Here is a 23516-nt window from a genome sequence, read left to right as displayed (position 1 = left end):
CCCCCCCCCCCCGCCCCCCAGAGTTTTGCCTTTTCCAGAATGTCACACAGATGGGCTCACAGTGTGTGCATCTTTGGAGACCGATTTCTTTCACTCAGCATATTCTACTTTCGATTCATCCAAACTCTTGGATTTTTTTTTCTTTTTTTTTTTTACTGCCGAGAAGTATTCCATCCTATGGATGGACTGTGGTATATCCATTCATCTCTTGAAGGACATTGGGGTTGTTCCCAGATTGGGGTGGGTAGGAATGAATACACCTGCTATGAAGCTTTGTGTGCAATTCCACGCATGCAGATGTGTTTTCATTTATGTCGGGTAAATCCTTAGAAATGAGATTGTTGAGGGGCACCTGGGTGGCTCAGTTCGTTAAGTGACCGACTGCGGCTCAGGTCACCATCTCTTGGTTCAGGAGTGAGCCCCGCGTGGGGCTCTGGGCTGACCGCTCGGAGCCTGGAGCCCGCTTCGGATTCTGTGTCTCCCTCTCTCTCTCTCTGACCCTCCCCCGTTCATGCTCTGTCTGTCTCTGTCTCAAAAACAAATAAATATTAAAAAAAAAATTTTTTTTTAAACAAGTGAGGGAGGATTAAACTACCAAGAGGTGAAGAGAGCCCCAGTGGACACAGGAAGAGGCCATACAGGGATCAGCCAGTCCCCTTGGGCTGAAGCAGAAACCCTAAGGAAATCTGCCGGGGGTGGGGGCGGGGGGCGGTGGCGGAGGGAGAAAGGGTCACTGAGGGTCCGCTGTCCGGTCACGAGAGCAGCAGGGAAGGGCCCGGGAGAGCCTGGCAGGGAACCCCGTCCTCCTGCGGGGTTCCTCCAGCGCCCTCTACTGGCCGCCGCCGGAGAACCGTTCACAGGGTCCGGCCCCAATATCCCCAAACAGGGCGACCAAGAATGAAGAGGCAACCCATTAAGAACCCGGGTGGGGTTATTGTTAGAATCCAGGGAACAAGAGGGGGCCTGGCTGGCTCAGTCGGCGGAGCGTGTGATTCTTTGACCTGGGGTTCGTGGGTTCGAGCCCCACGTTGGTCACGGAGATTACTTAAAAAAAAAAAACAAAACCCACAGAGAATCCAGGGCAATATGATACTAATGACAGGTGATTGTCAATATTATTATTTTTTTTTTCTATTTCTCATCTGACTTGCCTATATCCTCGTGGAATCCGGACGCGTGAACTGGGTCATTTGATGAGATCCCTTCCTGCTACGTGACACACGGGTGTCCCCACAGAGATCAAGGGGCTCCTCCCAAGAAGGGGCAGTGAAGAGAGCTGAGATTTTAAGTCCAGATGCCTGGATTTAATTCCAGCTCCCTCTGTGTTTGAACACGATGCTTCTGCCCTCATCCGCGAGCCGCGGAATCTCAGACACCAAGGCCTGCTAGAAGCTTCTGTGTCATTTCCTCAAACTCCAGTTGGTGGAGGGATGGAGGGAAGTTGGGGGAAATCCAGGCTGCCCCAGGCATTCTGGCTCCTTCCATCTCATGGCTTGCCATCCCCGGGAGCCCCAGTTTCCACTGGGTCCCCGCATCCAGCCAGCAGAGAGGGAAGAAGAGAGAGGGGCGGGGGGGGGGGGGGGGACACGTAGGAGGTGTTTATGGGCCAGCCCTGGAAATGGCTGCCACCTGCACTTCCTTGGCCAGAACTCGGTCACACGGCCCCACATGTAGCTGCCGGAGAGGCTGGAGAAGTGGGGTCCCCTCATCTCCCCGGTGGGGAAGGGAAATGGGGTCGGGTGGACAGCCAGCCGGTCTCTGTCACTTCCTCGCCTCGCCGCCAGCTGTGAGGCTCTGGGCCATCATCCTCCGCAGCGAATCGCGCTGTAAAGCCCAACCCGACTCTGTTTCTCGCTCCTCTCCCCTGCACCCGTCCCCGCCCTTTGATTGACTGGCCCAATTTCTCCTGACAGGGACCAACTGGATGATTGAGATCCTCAGCTTAATCCTAAAGGACGGGGACCCATCCTGGATCCGCTCGGTGCCCATCTGGAAGCGGGCGCCCTGGTGTGAGACCATCCTGGGTGCCTTCAGCCTCTCGGACCCGCCCAGACCCCGCCTCATGAGTTCTCACCTCCCCATCCAGCTCTTTGCCAAAGCCTTCTTCACCTCCAAGGCCAAGGTGCAGGAGGAGGGAGGCGTGTGGGGGCGGGGGAGCGCATAACTAAGGGATGAATTCGGCACGGTATTTACGGAGCACCTACTATGTGCCTGATCTAGAACGGCAGTAAATAAACGCGCAGCAATGCCTGCCTCGCAAGCCCACGTTCTAAAGGGTGACAGGCCGAGAGACTAGAGAAGAAAAATCTCTTCGTGGGCAAAGGTGATGACTTCACGAACAGCCCGCAGGGGTGGGCGAGGAGGGCAGAGCGCGGCGGTGGGAGGCAACGGTGGACCCCACGGAGGCTGGGGGGGGGGTGGATGGCCCGCGCGGAGGTGAAGAGAAGAGGCTGAGCTGGGGTTGTATGTTGAAGGTGGAACCAGCAGTAGGATTTGCTGGCAGATGGGGCGTGGGTGTGAACCAGATGAGTCAAGGGTGACTCCAGGGCGTTTGGTTTAAGCAATTGGGAAGATGATGCTGATGTCAACTGACTTGGGGAGACCGGGAGAGAGGCTCGGGGGAAGGCGGGAGCTCTGTTGGGGCCCGTGGACGTCCAGGTGGAGGGTTGCCAGTGGGCAGCGAGGCAACTGAATCAGGATTCGATAGGACACGCATCTCTGGAATTGGCTGGTCGACACAGAGGTGGACGGGGCCATTAAAGACAGGAGACTGGTTGCATCACCAAGGAAGCGAGTGTAGACAGAGGAGGCCCCCCGGGACCCCCCCCCCCGGCCCGGTCAGGCTCACGGCTTTGCTGCGAGGAGGCCCAGATCTCGGCCAAGCTGCTGCACCCACGGCCGCAGAGAATCCCAGCAAAAGGACCGAGGCTAAAGTCAGTGGCGGAAGGAGGCGTGTGGGTCAGCGTCCAGGTGTCTGTCCCAGAGCAGAGCTGCCTGACCCTCCCGGCAGCGACATGGGATGACACGCGAGCCTTGGCATCCGGGATGTTTGTTGGGGCGGACCGCCCGGGTGGCTGACCGTGGTCGTGGGGAAGGAGACGGTGGCCAGGAAAGGAGCCATCTGGTGGGGCTGACGCGGGCTTGGTTGTGGAGTACGAAGCTGGTAATCAGCTAGGAGCCAGGGAGTCGGAGCCTTGAACGCCAGGCCCAGAGGCGAAGAGGGTCAGTCAGTGCCTCTCACCTTGATCAACCCCATCCTGAGCCCCCCATGCCTTCCTCCTCCTGTTTTATGTATTTAGAGAGGGGTAGGGAGGGGCAGAAAGAGAGGGACAGAGAGAGTCCCAAGCAGGCTCCATGCTGAGAGCACAGAGCCCAGTGTGGGGTTCCATCTTGCCAACCGTGAGATCATGACCTGAGTCGAAATCAAGAGCCGGACGCCCACCCGACTGAGCCACCTGGCCCCCCCCTCCCCCCGCCCCGTCCTCCGGTCTTAATTCCCTTGAAGCCAACCTGTCACCCCGCCTGGTCCGGGAACAGTCCCCGTGTCCTGCTGGAATGTGGCTGCAGGGAGGTCTCCCCATCCTCTGGGATGAGATGAACTTGATCTAAGCCACTGTTGGCGGGAAAGTCCCCTGAGAAGTCTACCCTGAGGCCTTCCTGCTGCAGGCCCAGAAACAGAGAAGGCTTGGGGGCATGCAGTCTTTGGGGTGGGGTCCTGCCTGTGTGCGACACCTTCTCCCCTCTCCCCAACACCCATACGCAGGCGATCTACATGGGCCGGAACCCCCGGGACGTGGTGGTCTCGCTGTATCATTACTCCAAGATCGCCAGGCAGTTGAAGGACCCCGGCACACCTGACCAGTTCCTGCAGAACTTTCTCAAAGGCGAAGGTGAGGACTGGGGCAGAGTGGGGGTCTGGAAGGGGTGCCCCTCTTGGGCCCAGACAGGAAGGGGGCAGGGGAGGGGGTAAGAAGGAGAGAGAGAGGCAGCGATACAGGGCGTGATTAACAGTGAAGGCGACAGGTGTGTAAGAGACCGAGCGACGATGACAGACACAGCAATGGGAAGAAGCAGAGAGAGACTGAGAGACACAGAGTAAGCAGGAGACAGAAGGAAATGGAGACAGACGGACAGACACACAGATACAGAGAAGGGAAGAAACAAACAGAGACAGAAATGCAGAAAAGGGGCAGAAACAGAGAGAGATGGGGAGACAAAGGTTCTCTCTCCGGGGGCCAGATGTGGGGGGGGGGTTGGGGGGAGGCATCCAGCCCTGAGTCACCATGCCCGGGGCCACTTTGGGGGCTAGTCAGGCCCCCCTGGTCCCCCAGCGGGGGTGGCCCAACTGCCCGGCCCTCATCCGCCTGCCCCTCCGCCCCGCAGTGCAGTTTGGCTCCTGGTTCGACCACATTAAGGGCTGGATTCGGATGAAGGGCAAAGAGAACTTCCTGTTCATCACCTACGAGGAACTGCAGCAGGTGATCCCGCGCCCCCACCCCCACCCGGCGCCTCCCTCCCCCTCCCCTCCTCCTCACGCCCCCTTCCCCCCCCCCCAACACACCAGGTACTGGGGGCACCGCGGTGAACAGAGCAGAGTCCTGAGCCGGGGAGCAGGAGAGGGGCCATGGGCAAACAAAGAAAACAGATGGCAGCTGGAGAGCAGAGAGAAAAGGCAAGGCGGAAAGGAAGATAAGGAATGTGTGGGGGCACGATTTTAAATAGGGTGGTTGGGGAGGCCTCCGGGAGAAGATAACACTTAAGCAAAGATCTGAAGGTCAAGGACGACCCAGGGGGATAGCTGGTTGGGGGGGGGGGGAGGTCTCAGGCAGAGGGAACCCGCCAGTGCAAAGGCCCTGAGGTGACAGCACACGCTTGATGTGTTTCCAAGGGGAGCAAAGAAGGATGTGGCCAGAGCCGCCTGAGTGGGGGTAGGGGTGGGGGTGGGAGACACAGCAAGGACCTTGGCTTTTCTCTGAGGAGGTGGGAGCCAGGGGTGGGCTGTGAGCAGGCGAGGCGGTAGGAAAAGCACGGAACCATGGCGCGTGGGGAGTGAGCTCCATTTCCTTCTTGTATGTACACACCATGGATTTTATTTTATTTGGCGGGGGGGTGGGTGGAGAGAGGGGGAGACAGAATGGGAAGCAGGCTCCAGGCTCCGAGCTGTCAACACAGAGCCCGACGCGGGGCTCGAACTCCCGAACCGTCAGACGGGAGTCGGACGCTTAACCGACTGAGCCACCCAGGCGCTCCTCATGTATTTTTTTTTTTTTTTTTGGGTGCTTTCTGTCTGTACTTTTTGGAGGGGGAAGCACCTGAATGTTTGTGTCCGACAAAGCAGTTAACGTCCCCCCAAATCTCTCAGAACCTCAGACGTCCCATCCTTAAAATGGGTGGGAAAATGCCAGCTCGTGAGGTTGCGTGAGCCGCCGTAGGGAGCCCCCCGCATAGCATGACCATCCGACAAGGTACACCAAAGTGTTAATATAGTGCGCAAAGTAAAAGCGACTAGGTCCCGAGGCAGGACCCGTGGGATCGGCAAGAACGAGAATACCACGCACCAAACACCTCACTTAATCCTCAGCGTGTGGACAGGCGAGTCACAGATTAGCTAGAACCACCTACAGCTGCCCATATCGGACCCGTTTGGATCTGCGAAAAATATAATTGTGTAGGGTGCACCCCGATATTGTTAGTACCCCCGTTTTATGGAGGAGGAGGCTGGGGGACACTTGACAACCTGCCTGAGTCTTTTGCCCACCCCGGTAAACGTCTTTTGGTGGAAAGGTCCAGACAAGATGTCCGGCGTTAACCGCCACACCCCATCCCCCCCCCCACCCCCCCCCCCCCCTTTGTTTTGTTTTGTTTTGTTTTGTTTCATCGAGCGTTTTCCTCCAAAGCCAAAAACTGGGCCATGCAGCCTGGCAGAGCTTCTGGGCTGCCCCTGGCGTGTGAGGAACTGCACACATGTTAGAATTTCTGGGACACGCCGGTGGTTCAAGAAGATAAAGGGATGTAGGGTTGCGAAACCAGGAATGGCCTGGAAAACCGGAGCCGTGGGGCTGGCGGCGCTGACGAGAAGGCTAACTGTCCTGGGCACTAAGTATCAGGGAAGGCGGCGAGACAGAGGAGGGAAGCGTGGGCTTCGGGCACGGAAATCTGAGTTCCTCCCTAGCTGTGTGACCCTGGACGAGTGTCTTCCCCTCTCTGGGCCTCCATTTACTGACCGGGGTAATGACACCTGTCTGCAAGGCTATTGGCGGGCTTGGCACAGATATACGAGAGAGAGAGAGAGAGAGAGAGAGAGCGGGTGAGGGGCAGAGAGAGAGAGAGGGAGACAGAAGTTGCGAACTGCGCTCTGTGCTGACAGCACAGATGTGGGGCTCAAACCCGTGGACGGTGAGATCGTGACCTGAGCCGAAGTCGGACGCTCAACGGACTGAGCCCCCCAGGCGCCCCTCAATCCACGTGGCCTGAACGATCGATCGTTGCCAGGAGGAGGGTGATGTTTGAGCTGTATCTGGGTGGGGAAGTTTGCCTGGTGGAGGAGGGTGCCAGGGGGCATTCTCGGCCACCCCCCCGTCAAGGCTGCAGGGAGGAAAATGCAGGGAATGGTTAAGTTCTGGAATTAGAGGCCAGGCCAGGCCAGGCCACTTCTGTCCTTGAAAACCAGGCCTGGGGGCCGGGACTCCTGTCCCAGGGCACTGGGGAGCCACAGGGGGGCCGGGAGCAGCTTTGGGTGTGGGCGCCTGGAGGCAGGGAGGCCAGGGAGGAGGCCGAGTCGCGGGTCCATGGGGAGAGGACAAGGCAGGCCCAGTGCAAGGGCGCCGAGAACAGAGGAGGGGATGAGCAGAGGGAGACTGACAGGGGTGTGGGGGGAGGGGGAGTAAGAGAGGGGAGGCCGGGCTGGGAATCTGGTCCTGTGACCCAGTGAGTGAGGCTGCTCTTCCGGGATGGGCACCCGGGGGGAGGTGCAGATCTGGGGCACAGACAGGCTGACCCCCACTTCTAACCTGAGTGAGGGGTGATTGTGCACCAGCTGCCCAGCTGACCTCTGCCCCGGCTCTGCCCCTTCCCTCCCACCCGCGGAACCCTCCGAAACCCCCAGCCTGCGAAAACTCTCGGAAGCCATCGCCCCATCCCTCGGCTTGGTGGGGAAACTGAGGCAAAGCAGCAGAGCCACCCAGACGGCTCTGGGTCGGGGACTCAGACATCCAGATTCTGGGTCTGGTGCTCCTTCCTTGCCTGGGGTCCCCTCCCTCCGCCCGGCCTCCCTGACCCCCCCTCCCCGGCCCCCGCAGGACCTCCGCAGCTCCCTGCAGGACATATGCCAGTTTTTGGGCCGGCCGCTGGGCAAGGAGGCGCTGGACTCTGTCGTGGCACACTCGGCTTTCGGCGCCATGAAGGCCAACGCCATGTCCAACTTCACTCTGCTGCCCCCCAGCCTGCTGGACCAACGCCACGGCGCCTTCCTCCGGAAAGGTGCGGGGGCTCTGGGGTTCCAAGGCTCACCCGGCCACCGCCTGGCTGTGCACCTTGGGGCGGTCAGGTCACCTCTCTGGGCCTCGGTTTTCCCAGCTGAAACGTGGGGTCGCTCTGAGCAGCACCGCCTTCACAAGGTCACGAGGGACCCCCCCCCTGCCCCCCCAGGGCTTAGCACAGGGCCCGGCATCCAGAGAGCTCCAAACGGCGACAAAACGGCCCTGTCCAAGGCCACAGCCGGGACTGAACCGTCTTGAGGCTATATAGAGTCTTAGCGAATCGAATTGTTCTTAGTGTTAAGGTTCAGCCCAGAAACCTTCAAGCGCTCGGATTACGGGAAGGGGGGGAGGGAGTGTCCTCGTTCCTATTCCTGCTACAAGACCACAAACTTAGCGGCTTAACACAACCCACGTTTATGGGGTTGGGTCAGAAGTCCCAAGTCAGTGTCCCTGGGTTAAAATCAAAAGCGTCAGAGGGACGGGTCCTTCTGGAGGCTCCAGCGGGGAGAATCTGTTCCCTGCCTTTTCCGTTTCCAGCCCCACACGGACTGCTGGGCTCCTCGGCCCTCACCGGTCTTCCGATCAGAAGGGTGGCAGTCTTCCGATCCCAGACTCTAAGCCTCCCGCCTCTTTTGCTTTTGCTTTTTCTCCCTATGTTTGTTTGTTTTGAGAGAGACCAAGAGGGAGCAAGCGGGGGAGGGGCAGAGAGAGACCGGGAGAGAGAGAGAGAATCCGAAGCAGGCTCCGCGCCGTCCATGGCCGGGGGGGGGGGGGGGGGGGGGGGGGGGGGGGGGGGGGGCTCGAAGGCTCGAACTCACAAACCATGAGATCGTGTCCTGAGCCCAGATCAAGAGTCTGGACACTCAACCTGCCGGAGCCACCCTCCCCCTCCCCCCGGGCGCCCCTCCCCCTCTTCTTATAGGGACCCTTGTGGGTCTGCCTGGATAAACCTCCATCCTTAACCAACGACGCTTGCAAAGTCCCTCTTGTAAGGTCACATATTCATAGGTTCCAAAGACCAGGACGTGGACATCTGGGGGGGGGGGTGATTACTCAGCCTATCACAGGGAGCCCCACCCCCACCCTTCACTAGGGGGCGTCATGTAATTCAAAATACTGCCACCCAAATGACATTGGCCCCAGGTGAGAAGCTCGAGGCCGCCCCCGGGGGGGGGGGGGGCCTGCGCCCGCCTGGGCCCCTGGAAGGGGCAGAGGTCACGCCCCTCGCCTGCTGGGTCGCCACGAGGGTTAAGGAGGGAAACCGAGGAAGCCAGGGCCACCCTTCCGCGTGTTCCCTGGCACGGGCGTGTGGGTACATTCCCAATGGCAGAGCCATCACGGAGGTAGCCTGGGTGTTGCAGGAGACCCGGAGTGAGGATGCCCTTTTCCAGCCAGGGAGGTTAGGGACAGGGAGCCAGGAATGCTGGAGCGGGAGGGGGAGGTTCTGGGCAGAGCGATTTCAGGGGTCAGGGGGTAAAGCTGGAGGAGGAAGGCAACAGGTCTACTGAAAGGAGAGGCAGGGTAGGGGGGGAGCCAGGGGGAAGGAGGGGGCAAAACGGGTGCCCAGGGGTCTGGCCAGGTGACTGGAGGCCAGCGTGCGAGGCAGCCATCAGTAGAAGGTGAAAGGGCAAGAGCGGGGAGGTGCTCCTGGCCAAGGCCCGGAGGTGGGCAAGAGGGTGCTGGGATGTGGGGCGCGGGGGATGTCCCCGCCGGGCCTCACCTCGCCGCCCCTCCCTCCCCTCCAGGGGTGTGCGGCGACTGGAAGAACCACTTTACGGTGGCACAGAGCGAAGCCTTCGACCGCGTCTACCGGGAGCAGATGCGGGGGCTGCCCACCTTCCCCTGGGACGACCCCGAGGACGCCAGCCCGGACCCCGATCCCAGCCCCACCCCAGCCCAGGCCTCCGAGCACCCCCCGGACCTGTGACCTTGAGAATAAACGCATCGCTCCTGCCCCGACTCTCGATGCGCTCTGGAGGCGGCGCGCCGGGGGACGGCCGGCAGGGGGCGCGCGAGGGGAGGAGGCCGCCGCGGTGGGGGGACCCCCACGCTGGGCGCCTGGCTCCCCCAGGGAGTCTGAGGGAGGAGGGGCCCAGGACTGGATTCCTGGGTCTGCGGCTAGGCTGTGAAAATGCAGGATTCTGGCATAAAGCAGCTTTATTTTGAGCAGAGGTAAAGGGAGCCCCAACAACTCGCCCTTTGGCACCCAGAAAACAGTCCCAGGGCCCTGACCGGTCCCCCAGCAGGGGTCCCCACCAATTTCCTGTCCCTCATTATTAAGCCCCACTCCCTGGACTGGATTCTCTCCTCTCCTCCTCTAAGCTCAGTTTACCCACAGCTCCGGAGCCTGATAGATCCAGGAGGCTCCCCACCCTGTCCCAGGGACGCCCCACCTTCGCCCCCACGCGATGCCGGCTCGGGGGCCACTCGGCCAGGCCCGTCCTCAGACAAGTTCCTGCCTGGCCGCAATTGGATATGCCCTGTCCCGGGATGCCAGCGGGTCGAGACTTTCTGCCCATTTTCTGAACTGCGACACTGGCATCTAGACTGGGCACTGGGCTTGCCCGAGTTCTAGAACAAAGGGGGAAACATCCCTGCCGCTTCCCGGACACCGAGGCCAGAAGCCTTGTCCAAGGCACAACACGGACGGGGGCCGGGGGGGCTGGGAGGTGACCGTCGACAGGCCCGTCCAGGGTGGCTTTGGCTCCCGTCAGGGTCGCCCCCCGAGTCCCGCCTGGGCAGCCCAGTCTGGCTGCTGGGTGCCTCGGGGCTCCCGCGGCTTGGAGGTTGCATCCTCAGCAAACCTCCTTCTGGTCGGGGACAGATGGCGGAGGCGGCGGGCAGGGAGGACGGGGAGGGGGCCGCCTGGGGGCTGGGACCGGCCCGGAGGACGGGGTTCTGTCTCACCCCAGGGGGCCCCTCCCATGCCCCGCTGCCTCATCAGGGCCTTCGCGGGGGTGTCCTTGGAACCCCAGGATTTCTTGAGCTGTGGAGGCAAAGACAGGGAGGTGAGAGAAGGTGCTGGGGGCCGAGTCCAGGCAAGGGGAGGCGTGTGTGTGCAGGGAGGCCTCGGGGTGGGGGGCCCCCCCGGGATCCGTGATCCCCCCCTGCAAGTCTGCACTTGAGGAGAAACAGGAAGCTGCCAGCAGCTGCCTGGGGGGAGTAAATATTTGCCGAGGGAGGTGATGCTGGGTGAGGGTGGCTCAGGACCGGGTGGAGGCGAGGACCTTGCCCCTGCTGTGCCCATCCCCACCTCTCCCCTGGACCGGAAACGGGGGAGGGCGGGGATTCCTGGGACATTTCTCCCTCCCCCTCCGAAAAGGTCCCCACTAGCTCCCACTTGGCGGATGGGAAAACTGAGCCTGACGGGGGCGCACAGCTCGCAGAGAAACTGCGCCCCACTTCTGCCTGTTTGTCCCCCCCTCCCCATCCCGGCTCCGCTCTTACCCTCTCGACAGCCCACTTTACAGCTGGGGGCACTGAGGCTCCCCACCCAGGATCCCAGAGAGTTAGTGTAGGCTGTGTTGGGACCCCGGTGTCTAAGCAGCTGGGGGGGGGGGGCGCCAAGACCCCCTCAGAGCTCCCCAAATCCCCTCCCCAGCACCCCCACGACACTCGAATCTGGGAAGCCAGGGGCAGAGCATTTAAAAGCTTCACCCGGGAGGCAACCAGGGCCGAGTTCCAATCTCTCCCTGGTGCCTCGGTTTCCTCATCTGCGAAATGGGCGGGTGCCATTTTGTTTTGTAATAACATCCCCCCCCTCCCCCCGTCAGAGGGTTGTGGCAAAGGTCCCATCTAGCCACCCCTGGGAAAGCGCCCGGCGTGTGGCAAGGTGCCCCCAAAAGATGGTTGCTTGGAACTCTGGGCAAGTTACTTGACCTCTCTGGGCCTCATTACCCCTCTGTAACAATGAACGTGAGAAGACTAGTAGCTCACTGACCTGGGGTGAGGTGAGGCCACGAACTCAATAAAAATAAATTCCACTTCGCGGATTTACCGGAATGATGATTGTTCTAGTTCATCCGCCCCTCACTGACTCCCTCCCGCCAAACTGAGCGTGGGGACCACTGCTGGGCCCATTTGCTAGACGAGAACATGGAGGTTCAGGCAAATTTCTACCCCCCCACCCCCGGCTCTCACAATTGGCGTGTCGTGCCCGGATTTGCACCCAGGGTGGCTCCCGGGGTCTCTGCCCCAGGCCGCCCAGTGCTCACCCCTGCCTGGCACGCAGTAGGGCCACACCCCTCTGAGGTGGGTGTTACTACAGCTCTGGACCCACCCATTTCACAGATGAGGAAACTGAGGCACCAGGGAGAGATTGGAACTCGGCCCTGGTTGCCTCCATCCTTTTCCAGCTATTCCTGTTCTCTCTCAGGCCACCCGCCAGGTCTCACCTCGTTGTCACCGTCGCTGGAGCCGGACAGCTGCGACAGGCGGCTCAGGTCCCACAGGGAGTGGCTGGGCCGGGCGGGGGGGCCGCTGGGGGTCCGGGCGCGCCGGACGCTCCTCAGGATGTCGCTCAGCGCCGGCCCTGGGGCGGCCGGGGTCTCCTGCCTGTCCCCGTCAAAGACTCGGCAGGCGGCCAAGCGTTGGGCCAGCGGGCCATCGGGCGGTGGCGGTGACACGGGGGCCACAGAGCGGCGGCGGGCCACACGGTGGGGGTTGTGGGCCAGCTGCAGCCCCCCCACAATGCTGACGAAGGGGCCCGAGGTGGGCGCGGACGGGAGTGGCCAGGAGGCCGCATACAGTGTCCGGAACTCTCGGCTGAAGGCGGCAGCAATATCGCCGGTCAACAGGGTCACCAGGCCTCGGTGCAGGCGGGAGTCGCTCCACGTGAAGCTGGGGGGCACGCAGGGAGGGGTCAGGCTCTCCGTGCAGCCCCACGGGCCCCGCCCGGACTCCATTACCAGCCCCCACCTGGTCCCAGGGCAGGCTGTGTGACCTCAGGCAAATCCTGCAACCTCTCTGGCCCCGACATCCCCCTCCGTAGAATGGGAACGACTCACGTACCTACCCAGAGGGTTGACGTGACCGCTACGTGAGTTAAGACACTTAAATTATCTTAAGGGACTCTGCCCCCTCCCCAACCAAGGCTGCATCAGTGCCTCGGTTTCCCCATCCGGAAAGAGATGGGATGTGTTTTCGGACTCCACAAGTCCTGTTGTCGGGCTCGGCTGCTTCCCATATAACGACCGCCATTTGTCAAGCACTTGCTGTGTGGCTGCTCCGTGCCCCTGTCTGCTCGTCTGTCATACGGAGCTCGAATGTAGGGAGACTGGAACGAGGGAACAGGGGGTTGAGCCCCGGGCACGGTGGCCAGCACTAAAAGCCTGCTGGCTGTGGTCAGCGGTGTCCCCATCGCCCCTGTTGTCATGATGGTGGCGTTCAAAGCATCTGGCTCAGGCCTTGGCGCATAGCAGGTGCTCAGTAAATGCCCTCTTTGGAATCACACGAACCTGGGCTGCAATCCTGGCCCAGGGGACCTTGGACACGTCGCTTTCCCTTCCTGAGCCTTGGTTTGCCCATCTGGAAAATGGGCTCACTGCGGGCTGTGTCTCGTGCGCCTCAGCGGGCACGGCACCCAGCGCCCAGAGAGCGACGACTCAGCCCCCAGGATGGCGAGCGTGGGTCCGATCGTCCTTACCTTGGCAGGGTGGCAGTGTCCTCCCTCGCTCCCTGGCAGGTCAGGGGGCCGTCCTGCCCTCAGATTGTGACACCCCTCCCCCCACCTGTGACCTCACCCCTGGAGCGGCCAGTGGGAACCCTGAGGGGTCTGTGAGGTCACCCCATTCCGCTGCACAGAGACGCCCGTCGGATCGCGCCCGCTGGCTTGTCTCCGTCCCGGGGATCTTCTGAGACCCAAGCGCTCGAGAGCCGCGGTCACGACGGAGCTCCTGAGACGGACACGGAGCGTTGGGAACCGAGGACACTCCAAGTGCTGACCCCGGGAGGCCAGCCCAGGGGCGAAAGTCGCGGGTGGGGGGAGTTGGGATCCTCATTCAGCGCTTCCGGGAGGCCCAGGAAGCCCACGGCCTGGCTTGGGCACCGTCACCGCCGCCAGGCCACCATGGTCCCCGGCTGGCTGCTGCTTCTGGCGATGGCTCTGCCCCCGGGTGCCACGGGCGCCAAGGACTGTGTGTTCTGTGAGCTGACCGACTCCACGCAGTGCCCCGGGACCCACATGCGCTGTGGCGAAGACGAGGACTGTTTCACGGGCCATGGGGTGGCCCCGGGGCTCGGCCTCATCATCAACAAAGGCTGCGTGCAGTCCACTTCCTGCGGCCACGAGGAGCCCGTCACCTACATGGGCGTCACCTACACCCTCACCACCACCTGCTGCTCTGGCCACATGTGTAACAGGGCCCCCGGTCCCGAAAGCGGCCAGCTGGAAGGGGTCACCGCCGCCGGCCTGGCCCTGGGCCTGCTGCTGTTCCCACATTTGCTGTGACTGACCTGAAGGGCAGGGCCTGGGACTGGTCTCCCGGCCTCCCCGAGGAGGCTGCTCCCCGAGCCTCCTGCCTCCACCCCTCCCCCTCATTAAATGGCCAGAGGCCCTGGACAACCTCTCGTGGCCCTGGCCTCATCCGTTCTAGGGCCGTCCACCCGGACCCGGGGGCTCGGCGAAGCGTCCTCAGACCTGATTTGGTGGCGGGGAGCCACGCTCGGTGGGTTTGACTGTCCCCCTACTGCATTTCATTGGTTCTAAGACGCATCTCTTTTCGCGTTTTGATCAGGATGCTGCTTTTCATCGGTGGCACCTTAGAGTCGATGAAATAGGGTTCAAAACAAAACAAAACAAAACAAAACAAAAAAACCCCGAATAATGACAATAATAAATGACAGCTGATGTTTACAGAAGGCGGCTGATGTGACGTGCCAAGGCACTGTGATCTCGTTGAATCCCCCCAGGCCAAGCTGGGAAGGTGGATTCTTTCCGAAAGGTCCCAGTCTCCACAGTGGCGGGTCCCAGAATGGGTTCCTCGGACGGGCAGCATGGGTAATCAGCGGAAGGAGCTTGCCAGGAATGCTGCTTCTCAGGTCCCATCCCAGGCCGGCTGAATGGGGGCGGGGCCCCGAGATCCGCGTTTTGATTCCGACGCAGGCAGATTATTGTGTGCTGTGATTATTCACACCTTCCCGATGGGGAAACTGAGGTTCAGAGCAGGGGAGGCACAGAGCTCAGTGTCACCGAGCTAAGAGGTCGAGGAGCCAGGATCCAGGGTCGGGTCAGATCCCAAAGACAGGAGAGAGGAGGGTCACGGACCAGCCCGAGGGCCAGGCCCTTTGTACACCGGCTGTTTTCTTTTCTTTTTTTTTTTTTTTTAAATAGATGCTTAGAGGGGCGGAGTCAACTCACTCAGGGCGGAGCTAGGACCCCAAGCCAGGTCCTCCTGGTTTGGAAACCCACACACAAACTGCGGGCCCCCTTTCCAGATGAGGAGACCCAGGGTTAAAGAGAGGACCCTCCCCCACTAAGCCGGCCCCCTGGACAGGCCTGGCTCCACCCCCAACTGGTTCTACCCGCCCCCCGCCATACCTCCTCTACCAGCAAGGGTGTTTCGACCCATTTCACAGACCAGGAAAGCGAGGCTAGGCTGGTCAAAGGGACGCCAGCTGCTCTCTGAGCACACTGGGAGATGGGGACAGGACACCGGGTGGCATCACGAGGGGCAGCCGTACCTGTAGGATCCGGAGATGACCCTCTCGCCGTCCAGCAGCACAAATTTCTCACGCACGTTGCCACTCACCTGCCGTCGCCAGCGGCTCTGGAAACTGCAGCCTCGCACGACCCGGATATCCAGGTTCTGGGACGGAGGGGGCACGCCCCTGCTCAGGCCCACCTCGCACGCCTCTGCTCACCGCGCAGGGCCTGGGAGTCCCCTGCTTAGGACTCTGTCCCAGCTTCCCCTGAGTTACCAATATCCGGCCTTGGGGGGGGTCTCTTGGAGGTACCCCTAACTCAGGGGGACCGTGTGGGAAAGCCCGCCCCTGATTCCCCCAATGCCTCGGGCATCAGGTCTCAGCAGACCCTCTCAGCTGGCATCTGCCTCGATGAGCTAGGACCCTGTGGAAGGATCTGCCCCCGCTGCCTCTGCGCCAGGAGGATGGCGACTTGGTCCCCCACCCCTGCCGGGCTCCTACCTCAGTGGCCCAGGGGTTCACCCCCAGCTGCTGGGCCAGCGTCAGGAAGGCAGGCAGCTGCTGGCGGTCCAGGAGGAGGTAGACAGGCACCCAGCGGCGTGTGGCGGCGTCTAACAGGTCCGAGAGCAGGTCTGGGTCGGTGAAGATGTCCATGACCACGGCCACTAGCTGGGGGGAGGGGTGGGGAAAAGGGCTGTGGATGGAGCCTGGAGCTCCGGGGACATTTGGGAGTGGGGGGCGGGGCCCTGGGGGGTGAGGTGCTCTGGGGGTGGGAGTTGAAGGGCCTGGCTTCCGCGGGATGTTCAGGGGACTGCGGGAGAGACCCCCCCCTCCCCCCAGACCCACACTCCTGCTCATACAGCGCCTACACGTGGATGAGGAAAAGCCTGGCTTCCCTGGAGGCCGAGGCCTCCACTGCCCGGATGACTGGAAAACTGTCATCCTAATCACAGCTGCAGTGGTGAATGATGTCCCCTGAGCTGTGACACACTGCATGGTGCCTCCCCCCCCCACTCCAGGGCTCAGTGGGCTGGATGCCCGGGCAGGGCACCTGTGGCCAACTGCACAGCTGGGTCCTTGGGGGTGCCCTGGATACCCAGAGATCCCCTGGGGACTGGGGTGCTGAGCACCTGGAAATACGTAGCAGTGATGACTCCTGATCACTGGCCAGGACTCCTTGGTTCAAATCCCCGCTCGGCCACTTACCGGTGAAGACACTTAACCTCCCGTGCCTCAGTTTCCCCATCTCCTCACTTGGTTAAAATGTGTCCCAACCTCACAGGACCCTCCTGAGGGTCATTAAATGTTAACCCGTGCAAAGCACTTAAATGTGGGAGCTGGCAGGCACAAAGACCAGGCTAGGGGCGCCTGGGTGGTTGAGCCTGTGACTTGGGCTCAGGTCATGACGTCACGGCTCGTGAGTTCGGGCCCCGAATCGGGCTCACTGCTGTCTGCACAGAGCCTGCTTTGGGTCCTCTGTCTCTCTCTCTTTCTCTCTCTCTGCCCCTCCCCTGCTCACTCTCTCTCTTAAAAATAAAATATATATTAAAAAAAAAGAGTAGGCTACCTAGGGGGGGCTGCAGGGGGGAATCTGGGGTGGAGTAGGTGACTGAGCCAGGGGGTTATAGTTAAGTCCCAAGGATCGTGGATGCCTAGGGGTACCCAGGAGAGAGGGTGAGGAGGAGGTCTGAGGGATACGGACACCTGAGTCATCGGGGCGGAGCCATGTGGACCCACAAGTCCCAGGAGGGCATGGCCAAGATGCCATGGGCCCTAGGGGACGTGCACTCCCAGGGGCGGGAGCTGGCGTGTGAGGACGCGCGGGTCTGGGGAGTGGACACCGGGCCCCCCGAGCCCCCACCTTGCGGGCGGCCTGGATTTCCTGGCGCACCAGCTCCTTGAGGGGCGGGTGGCCCTCGTCGGGTGGCTGGGTGAACAGCTGCACCCGGGTGATTCCCTTCCAGGCCGGGTCCTCCGGCCAGCCCAGCCGCAGCGTGGGCACCAGCTCCTCCGACCGTCCAGGCCAGTAGGTCAGGCTGCCCGAGTCCCCATCAGTGGCGGCGGCTCCCTCTGCCGCCCTGTCGGGCCGCTGCTTGGACGCTGTCCAGTCTTCGGCCGCCGCCGCCAGACTCCGCAGCTCTTCCCCGCTCAGGAAGGGCCGCAGCCCCTCTCGCTGCACGCAGGCCTCGAACGCCGCCGCGCCCTTGCTCAGCAGGGCCTCGAGCGCCAGCCGCTGGCCCTCAGAATACAGGAAGCCGGGGCTGGCCTCGGTCAAGGGCAACCCCTCGGCCTCCGACTCCGCTCCTTCCAGCGCTGCCAGCTGGGAGGCTGACATGGGGCTGCTGGGGCGGGACGGCCTTGAGGCTGGGCGGCGGAGGGTTTGGCCGTCTCTGGGGCACTGACCATCTGGGGGTCTCCTGCCAGGCAGATTCTACGCGGCCACGGGACCCCTCAACTCCTCCTCTATGCTCGGCCCCGCAACAACTTCCGGCCTGCTGGCCACGCGATGCCCCAAATGACCGGTCTGCTGGCTCAGTCTTGGTCAAGCTGATGGCCCACCTGTCCTGGCCAGAGAGCCGGCCGACTGCCCCACCATCTCCAGGCGACAGGCCGCCTGCCTGTCTCCTACCACCCAAATGTCCCCAACTAAAGGCAGAGCGGGCTGCCTATGTGCCCCTGACCAATAGCGCATCTAACTGACGCTCTCCTTTGGATTATCTGGCAGGCATCGATTGCTTCCAACAATGTCCGTATCTGACCACCCGGCCGTGTGCCGCAGAATCTGTTTTTCCTGACAACTCGCGGCTGGCTCAGCGGCTCTCACGGCCGGATCATTCCACGCACCTCCCCTTTGGACCTGCTCGCTCAGCTTGGGAAGAATGGGCTCCAGCCTCAAGTCTGGGCATCCCCCTTACCCAGCCAGGGAACGAGACCTGTCTCCTTGGACTGGGGACCCTGCTCCTGGGGTTTCACACCCACTCAGGCTGCCCCAGCGGAGGATCCGCTCACCAGGAGGTTTCATCACCATGGAACCGGCCCATCTGGATGGAGGGCCTGACCAACCACCGTTCCTTGGATTGGCTGCCCCTGCCGGCCTGTCTCCCAGCCAGAGTGCTCTCGGGCTGCCCTCTGATCTCTGCTGATCCCTGGCCGAGCTGCCCTGCCGGGGTTTCTACCCGAATCCTGCTATCTCCTGCTAGCTAACCACTTATTCCTGGCCAAGGACCACTCTGTCTCCTGTCCTGTCTCCCTCTCATGCTGTTCCTTTGAGGCTCCTGACCCAACGTTTGGGCTGTGGACCCCTGATCCCTGCAAACCAGCGGCCCCTCCTTCCAATCACGGCACCCAGGCGGCTTCCCTCCTCCAGACCACAGCGACCAGGCCTACAAAGATAAAGAGAAATAAAACCAGGACTCCCTCTCGCCCATCCAGAGCTCCCCCCATGTGTCCGGACCCCCATCCCCTTTCCCTCCTTGCCTTGCCTTTTCGGAGGTCAGAACAGGGGTCTGGAGACCTCCTGCCTCTATTTCTGCCGTCCTTCTGGCTGTCTCGCCTCATTCATCAGGTTTTAGCCTGGGATCCGGGGAACCCAGCCCCTTGTGTAAACACAGAGGAGGGCCCGATGCAGGTCCCCGCGGAAGGCCGAGCGCGGGTACGGGAAGGCCCCAGCCCAGGGAACACACTCACCAGGTCACTGGCGCAGGGCCCAGGGGCCCGCCAGACCCCAGCTGACTCAAGCTTCGGTTAAAGGGGAGCAACTCACCTGTTCCCACGTACCCCTCCCCCACCGCGATCCCGCCCCCTCAGCATTTCCGGGTCCACACCCTGCCCACCAGGCCGAGCCCGGGAGGAGCTCAGGTTTAGAGGGGCGGGTGCGGTTAATCCGGGGGAGGGAACAGGTGCGGAAACACCTGTCACCCGGCTCACTGAGGGGGCGGGACTTTGGCCGTGGGAGGCCCTCAAGGGTCCAACGGTGCAAGATCCAGACAAGCAAGCACCCGAAGCCTCCAGAGGGCGCCTGCGGGTAGAGCCAGACTCCGCCCCCGAGGGAAGGGCTCCTCCGCCACTGGTGTCCACGGAGATGGGCGCGCATCCCACTCCCAGACTCCAATCTGATCCCTCCCGTGTCCCGCCCCCTGTCCCTCATCCCCGGAATAACACACAAGAGGACGTCAACAGTCCATATCTTTTTAATAACAAGGCAGGGTCTGGGGTTAGTTTTTGTAGCCTCGGCTGGCCCTGCGGCCTCTGGCGCGCTCGAACTTCCGGCCCTTGGATCGCACGTAGGGTCTGCGGGAGGGAGAAGAGGGTGAGACCGTGCCCACAGAGGAGTGGCCAGCCCCAATGGGCCAGGGACAGCTACAGAGCAGCACCGGACACGGGATGGGGTGGGGGGGGGGGTGAGGGGGAAGGACCGGGGAAGGCCGGGAGTGCAGTCAGCATCAGGCACTCAGGAAGGATCCATCTGAGCTGCCCCAAGGGCAGGGTAAGAAGCAGGTTCTGTGAGGGAGGTGCAGACTCAGGCCCTACATTTATATGCTGGCTCTTCAGGGCCTCAACAGGAGCAGCTTTTTTTTTAATTTTTTTTTTTCCCAACGTTTTTAATTTATTTTTGGGACAGAGAGAGACAGAGCATGAACGGGGGAGGGGCAGAGAGAGAGGGAGACACAGAATCGGAAACAGGCTCCAGGCTCCGAGCCATCAGCCCAGAGCCCGACGCGGGGCTCGAACTCACCGACCGCGAGATCGTGACCTGGCTGAAGTCGGACGCTTAACCGACTGCGCCACCCAGGCGCCCCAAGCAGCTTTAAGCCAAGTCTTGAGGAAGAACCAGTAAGACCAGGTTGGGGTGGGGGGGATTCTACGGAGGCCTGACGCTGGGTTGGTGTGAGAAACAGAAGGGGCTGGAAGCGGGGCAAGGCCCCCAGACCCACCGGGAGGGGTCCAGGGAAAAAGTCAGGGCCGGATGGCAAGGCTGGGTATACTCACTTGGTGTGGCTGTGTGGGGTCCCTGGGGCCTTGCCGAAATGCCTGTACACCTCTCGGCCCTTGCGCGGACCTGGGGAAGGGGAAGGGAAGGACCGGATCAGGCAGGGACCTGGCTCCCAGAAGTAGCCATGGGAGCCACTAAACCCCACTCACCAGAGAGCAAGACGGTGCCACAGCCCTTGGGGGAGTCCAGGGCCAGCTGGTCGAAGGTGAGGATCTTGCCTCCGGCTTTGAGGATGCGGCTCCGGGCACGGCTGCTCACACGCAGTGCGCACACCTGGGGGACACACAGGACAGGAGTGGTCAGACCCCTGGCACGGCCACCCACGGCTGCTGGGACTTCCTCTCCACGGCCCTGGCCCGGCAGTCACCCCACTGCTTGTGGCGCCTGCTAATACCATTAGAGCGAGCTTCCTGAGTTGACGACAACTATTCTTACCATTTTAAAAAAAGTTTACTTATATTGAGAGATAATGTTCACGTGCAGGGGAGGAGCAGAGAGAGAGAGAGAGAGAGAGAGAGAGAGAGAGAGAGAATCCCAGGCAGGCTCCACCCTGCCAGCACACAGCTCAATGAGGAGCTTGATCCCATAAACCTTTAGATCACGACCTGAGCCGAAATCAAGAGTTGGGACACTTGACCTACTCAGCCACCCAGGCGCCTCTGAGGCCAATTTGTTTCTAAAATTGCCTTTAACACTGCAACACCCTCAAGTTACTACGGATGAGGAAACGGGGGTAAAAAAGACCCCAGACGCTGTCCACAGGCCACAAACTGCCAGAGAAATCTAGATCGGAAGCCAGGCTACATGACTTGAGAACCAGCACTGCCAACAGGGACCCAGAAGGGACGTGCCCAGGGACACCCACCATCAAGAACGCCAAGATCATCCCCCTTCAATCCTAAAAGCTGCTAAACGGGTAGGTGTGACGCCTACCTCACACAGAGCAGACCTGAGACAGGTCGTCCAGGCCCCGAAGTCTGCTCTCGCCCCCCCACCATGCCCCGGAGCGCCCTCCTCACCCACCTTCAGTTTGGGCACCTCCTGGACCCGCACGTCATCGGTTATCGTCCCGACAACCACGGCGGTTTTGTTTTCCCGGCCAGGCAGCTTCATCTTCCGGATCTTTGGAGGAGGAGAAATGCACGTTAAGCAAGTTGCTTCTGGTGTCTAAACCCCATCCCACTGCTCCAGGTGCCCCCAAGGGCACAAGAGACACGTGTGCCCTGACGGGGCTAAACCCACCCGCGCCCCACTTCCCAACTAGCTCCCCGCTGGTCTAGCCTGGGAAAAGCACCAGACGTGACCCGCAAGCAGACTATTCAACAGATCGCTCCTGACACTTAAGGACTGCGTCGTGGGACCGGAAACCACACGAACCCACCATAACTGCCCCCACTTTACGAGAAAACAAGGCCGAACCCCTCAAGTACCCACCGCTGTTCAGCCTCAAGGGTCAGAGCTCTGTGCCCACCGCTGGGTGAAGTAAACCAGCCGATGGCCAGGCTCCAGGCCTGCCCACCCCCCCACCCAGAGCCCAGCTCTAAGACAGGATCCAGTCGCTCCTCGAGTCAGCCGCTCACCATCCGGGAAAGGGACAGAGGTGGCCGGTTGGTGCGACTCATGAACAACCTCTTCAACACAACTTGGTTAAAGGTAGAGTTGGTCCGTCTGGCCAGAAACCGGTACAGCTGGAGGAAAGAGAAAAGGAAGGATGAGAACCGAGGGCAGCCCACACCCCCCCCCCAACCTTCCAACAAATGGCAGAAGAAATGATGGTTTGAGCTAGCAAGGTTTTTATGGCTTTTCCCTATCCCACTGGGCCCCAAGGAGACCCCCCAAGCCCCCTCCTCAATCCTCAGATGTAGACAGCCCAGACGCTGAGAACACTGAACCTTCAGGAACCCCGGGCAAAACCAGTTACGAGCTTGCCATGCAGACCCCTGGAGGAGCCTGGGGACCAATACTAGAATGTTCTAGAAGTCACAATTCTGGGGTAGTGCTAAGGGTCTCAGGCCTCAAGCTCACCTTGACCAACAGTCTCAGGTAGATGTCCTGGCTCTTGGGTTCCTTGCGCCGAACCTTTCGGTCCTTGTTGTGGCGGATGTCGACTCCCTGCAGAGTTAATGAAGCAGAGATTACGGACCCAACTCTGATCTGGCAGATTATTCGCCCGCAAAAATGAGTTGATTACTCATCTCCGAGGAAGAGCGAGGACCCCAGTCTCTGAAGACACAACAAATCCCCGGTCCACCCCTAGGTGACATGCAGAGAGTCACAATCTTCTGGGCCTCAAATGACCCCTATGAAAAGCTTTAACACAGCAGTCACACCAACTCAAAAAAAGATTTTTTTTTTTTTAATTCTTTAAAATCTATTTTTCGACGACAGAAGCCAAGGGCAGACTCTACCTAACAACGTAGTGGAGAATCTTTATTTGGAACTCACTCAACGCACAACCAATACGAGAACCTTTCCCGCAGTTACCTCCCCGAACCCCACAACCTTAGGAGGGAGTTTCCCACTTTTACGGAGAAAACCGAAGAAGCCACCGTTTCCACTACACCGTACCCCAACTTCTGCCCCGAGATTTTTTTTTTAATAGACCAAGTTAGGAATTGCAAAGAACTACTTGGTTATCCGTAGCTCCCTTTTCTCCAACATTTAAGGTATGCAATCATCCTATGACGCGTTCTTCGGACAAACTCTTTCTTCCAAACTCACATCGGTCACACAGGATTACTGTGTCCCCAACAAACAGACCGACAAATGGGGGTACGGGCAGGGAAGGCAAGATCACGGGGCGGACAAGGAGCTGAGACTTCAGCGGTTTGCCTGACCACGAAACCCAGGCATTGGACGGTCAGAGACCCCCCCCCACCCCACCCCCACCAAACCTCCCGCCCCAGAACCCAACGTGCCAGGCCAGGAGGGATGACAGGTCCAGGTAGAGGCAGCACAGACAAGAGATTAAGAACGGACGTGGGACCAGCGCCTGGGTCGGAACCCTGGCTCTGCCACTTCCTGGCAGGGTGATCCCGGTCACGTCACTTAACCTCCTTGTGTTTCAATACGATCATCTACTTAATTGTACGTATAATAACAAAAGGGCAAGGGAGGGGGCCGGAGGCTGAGATGACCGACCTATCCCTGGTCTTCGAGCCTCCCCAGTAGTTCCCCCACCGCGGCGGTCGCCCCCTCCGAGCCCCCCTGGCCTCCCTGCTCCCCTCCGGCATTCCCCCAGCCCCAGTCCGAGACGGATGGCGGCGGATAGTCGGGGCCCCCAGCTCTTCAAAGCACGCTCACCATGATGGCGCCTCTTGCTCAGCCAGGTCCGGAAAGAGAGAACAGCGCCGGGGTGGGCGGGGAAAGCCTTCAGCGAGCGGCGCCTACGTGACGTCACACGG

The 23516-nt window shown here is 60.9% G+C and overlaps 4 protein-coding genes across 5 annotated transcripts in view; 2 read left to right on the top strand and 2 right to left on the bottom strand.

Annotated features, from left to right (window-relative positions):
* The window catches only part of SULT2B1 (sulfotransferase family 2B member 1), a 64497-nt gene extending 55060 nt beyond the window's left edge, over positions 1-9437 (top strand). Inside the window, exons 4-8 of the mRNA XM_049622303.1 lie at positions 1914-2122; positions 3764-3890; positions 4384-4478; positions 7299-7479; positions 9224-9437. Of these exons, the coding sequence (XP_049478260.1) occupies positions 1914-2122; positions 3764-3890; positions 4384-4478; positions 7299-7479; positions 9224-9405 (794 nt within the window). The 3' untranslated portion in view covers positions 9406-9437. The remainder of the gene's footprint in view (positions 1-1913; positions 2123-3763; positions 3891-4383; positions 4479-7298; positions 7480-9223) is intronic.
* A 180-nt stretch (positions 9438-9617) lies between these two features.
* FAM83E (family with sequence similarity 83 member E) lies at positions 9618-17470 on the bottom strand. Of its 2 annotated transcripts, XM_049621553.1 has the most exons (5): positions 16981-17470; positions 15621-15788; positions 15159-15283; positions 11873-12317; positions 9618-10464 (listed from the first exon to the last, which is right to left on the bottom strand). In XM_049621553.1, exons 1-5 carry the CDS (start codon positions 17452-17454, stop codon positions 10189-10191), a joined length of 1488 nt encoding a protein of 495 aa, XP_049477510.1. In that variant the 5' UTR covers positions 17455-17470; the 3' UTR covers positions 9618-10188. The 2 variants fall into 2 exon arrangements, 1 of the variants encoding a protein (XP_049477510.1); XR_007455713.1 differs by lacking the exons at positions 9618-10464; positions 15159-15283; positions 15621-15788; positions 16981-17470 and adding an exon at positions 12489-13116 and having other exon boundaries at positions 12230-12317.
* On the top strand, positions 13259-14042 carry SPACA4 (sperm acrosome associated 4). Its single transcript, XM_049621551.1, has one exon. It carries the CDS (start codon positions 13546-13548, stop codon positions 13924-13926), a length of 381 nt encoding a protein of 126 aa, XP_049477508.1. The 5' UTR covers positions 13259-13545; the 3' UTR covers positions 13927-14042.
* A 1821-nt stretch (positions 17471-19291) lies between the features above and the next one.
* On the bottom strand, positions 19292-23489 carry RPL18 (ribosomal protein L18). The gene is made up of 7 exons (XM_049621548.1): positions 23416-23489; positions 22138-22224; positions 21693-21800; positions 21136-21234; positions 20262-20385; positions 20109-20178; positions 19292-19409 (listed from the first exon to the last, which is right to left on the bottom strand). Exons 1-7 carry the CDS (start codon positions 23416-23418, stop codon positions 19334-19336), a joined length of 567 nt encoding a protein of 188 aa, XP_049477505.1. The 5' UTR covers positions 23419-23489; the 3' UTR covers positions 19292-19333.
* Between the last annotated feature and the right edge of the window lie 27 nt (positions 23490-23516).

This window comes from Panthera uncia (assembly GCF_023721935.1).
Source record: "Panthera uncia isolate 11264 chromosome E2 unlocalized genomic scaffold, Puncia_PCG_1.0 HiC_scaffold_19, whole genome shotgun sequence".
Classification (NCBI taxonomy): Eukaryota; Metazoa; Chordata; class Mammalia; order Carnivora; family Felidae; genus Panthera; species Panthera uncia.
This window is presented reverse-complemented; position numbering and strand designations above follow the sequence as displayed.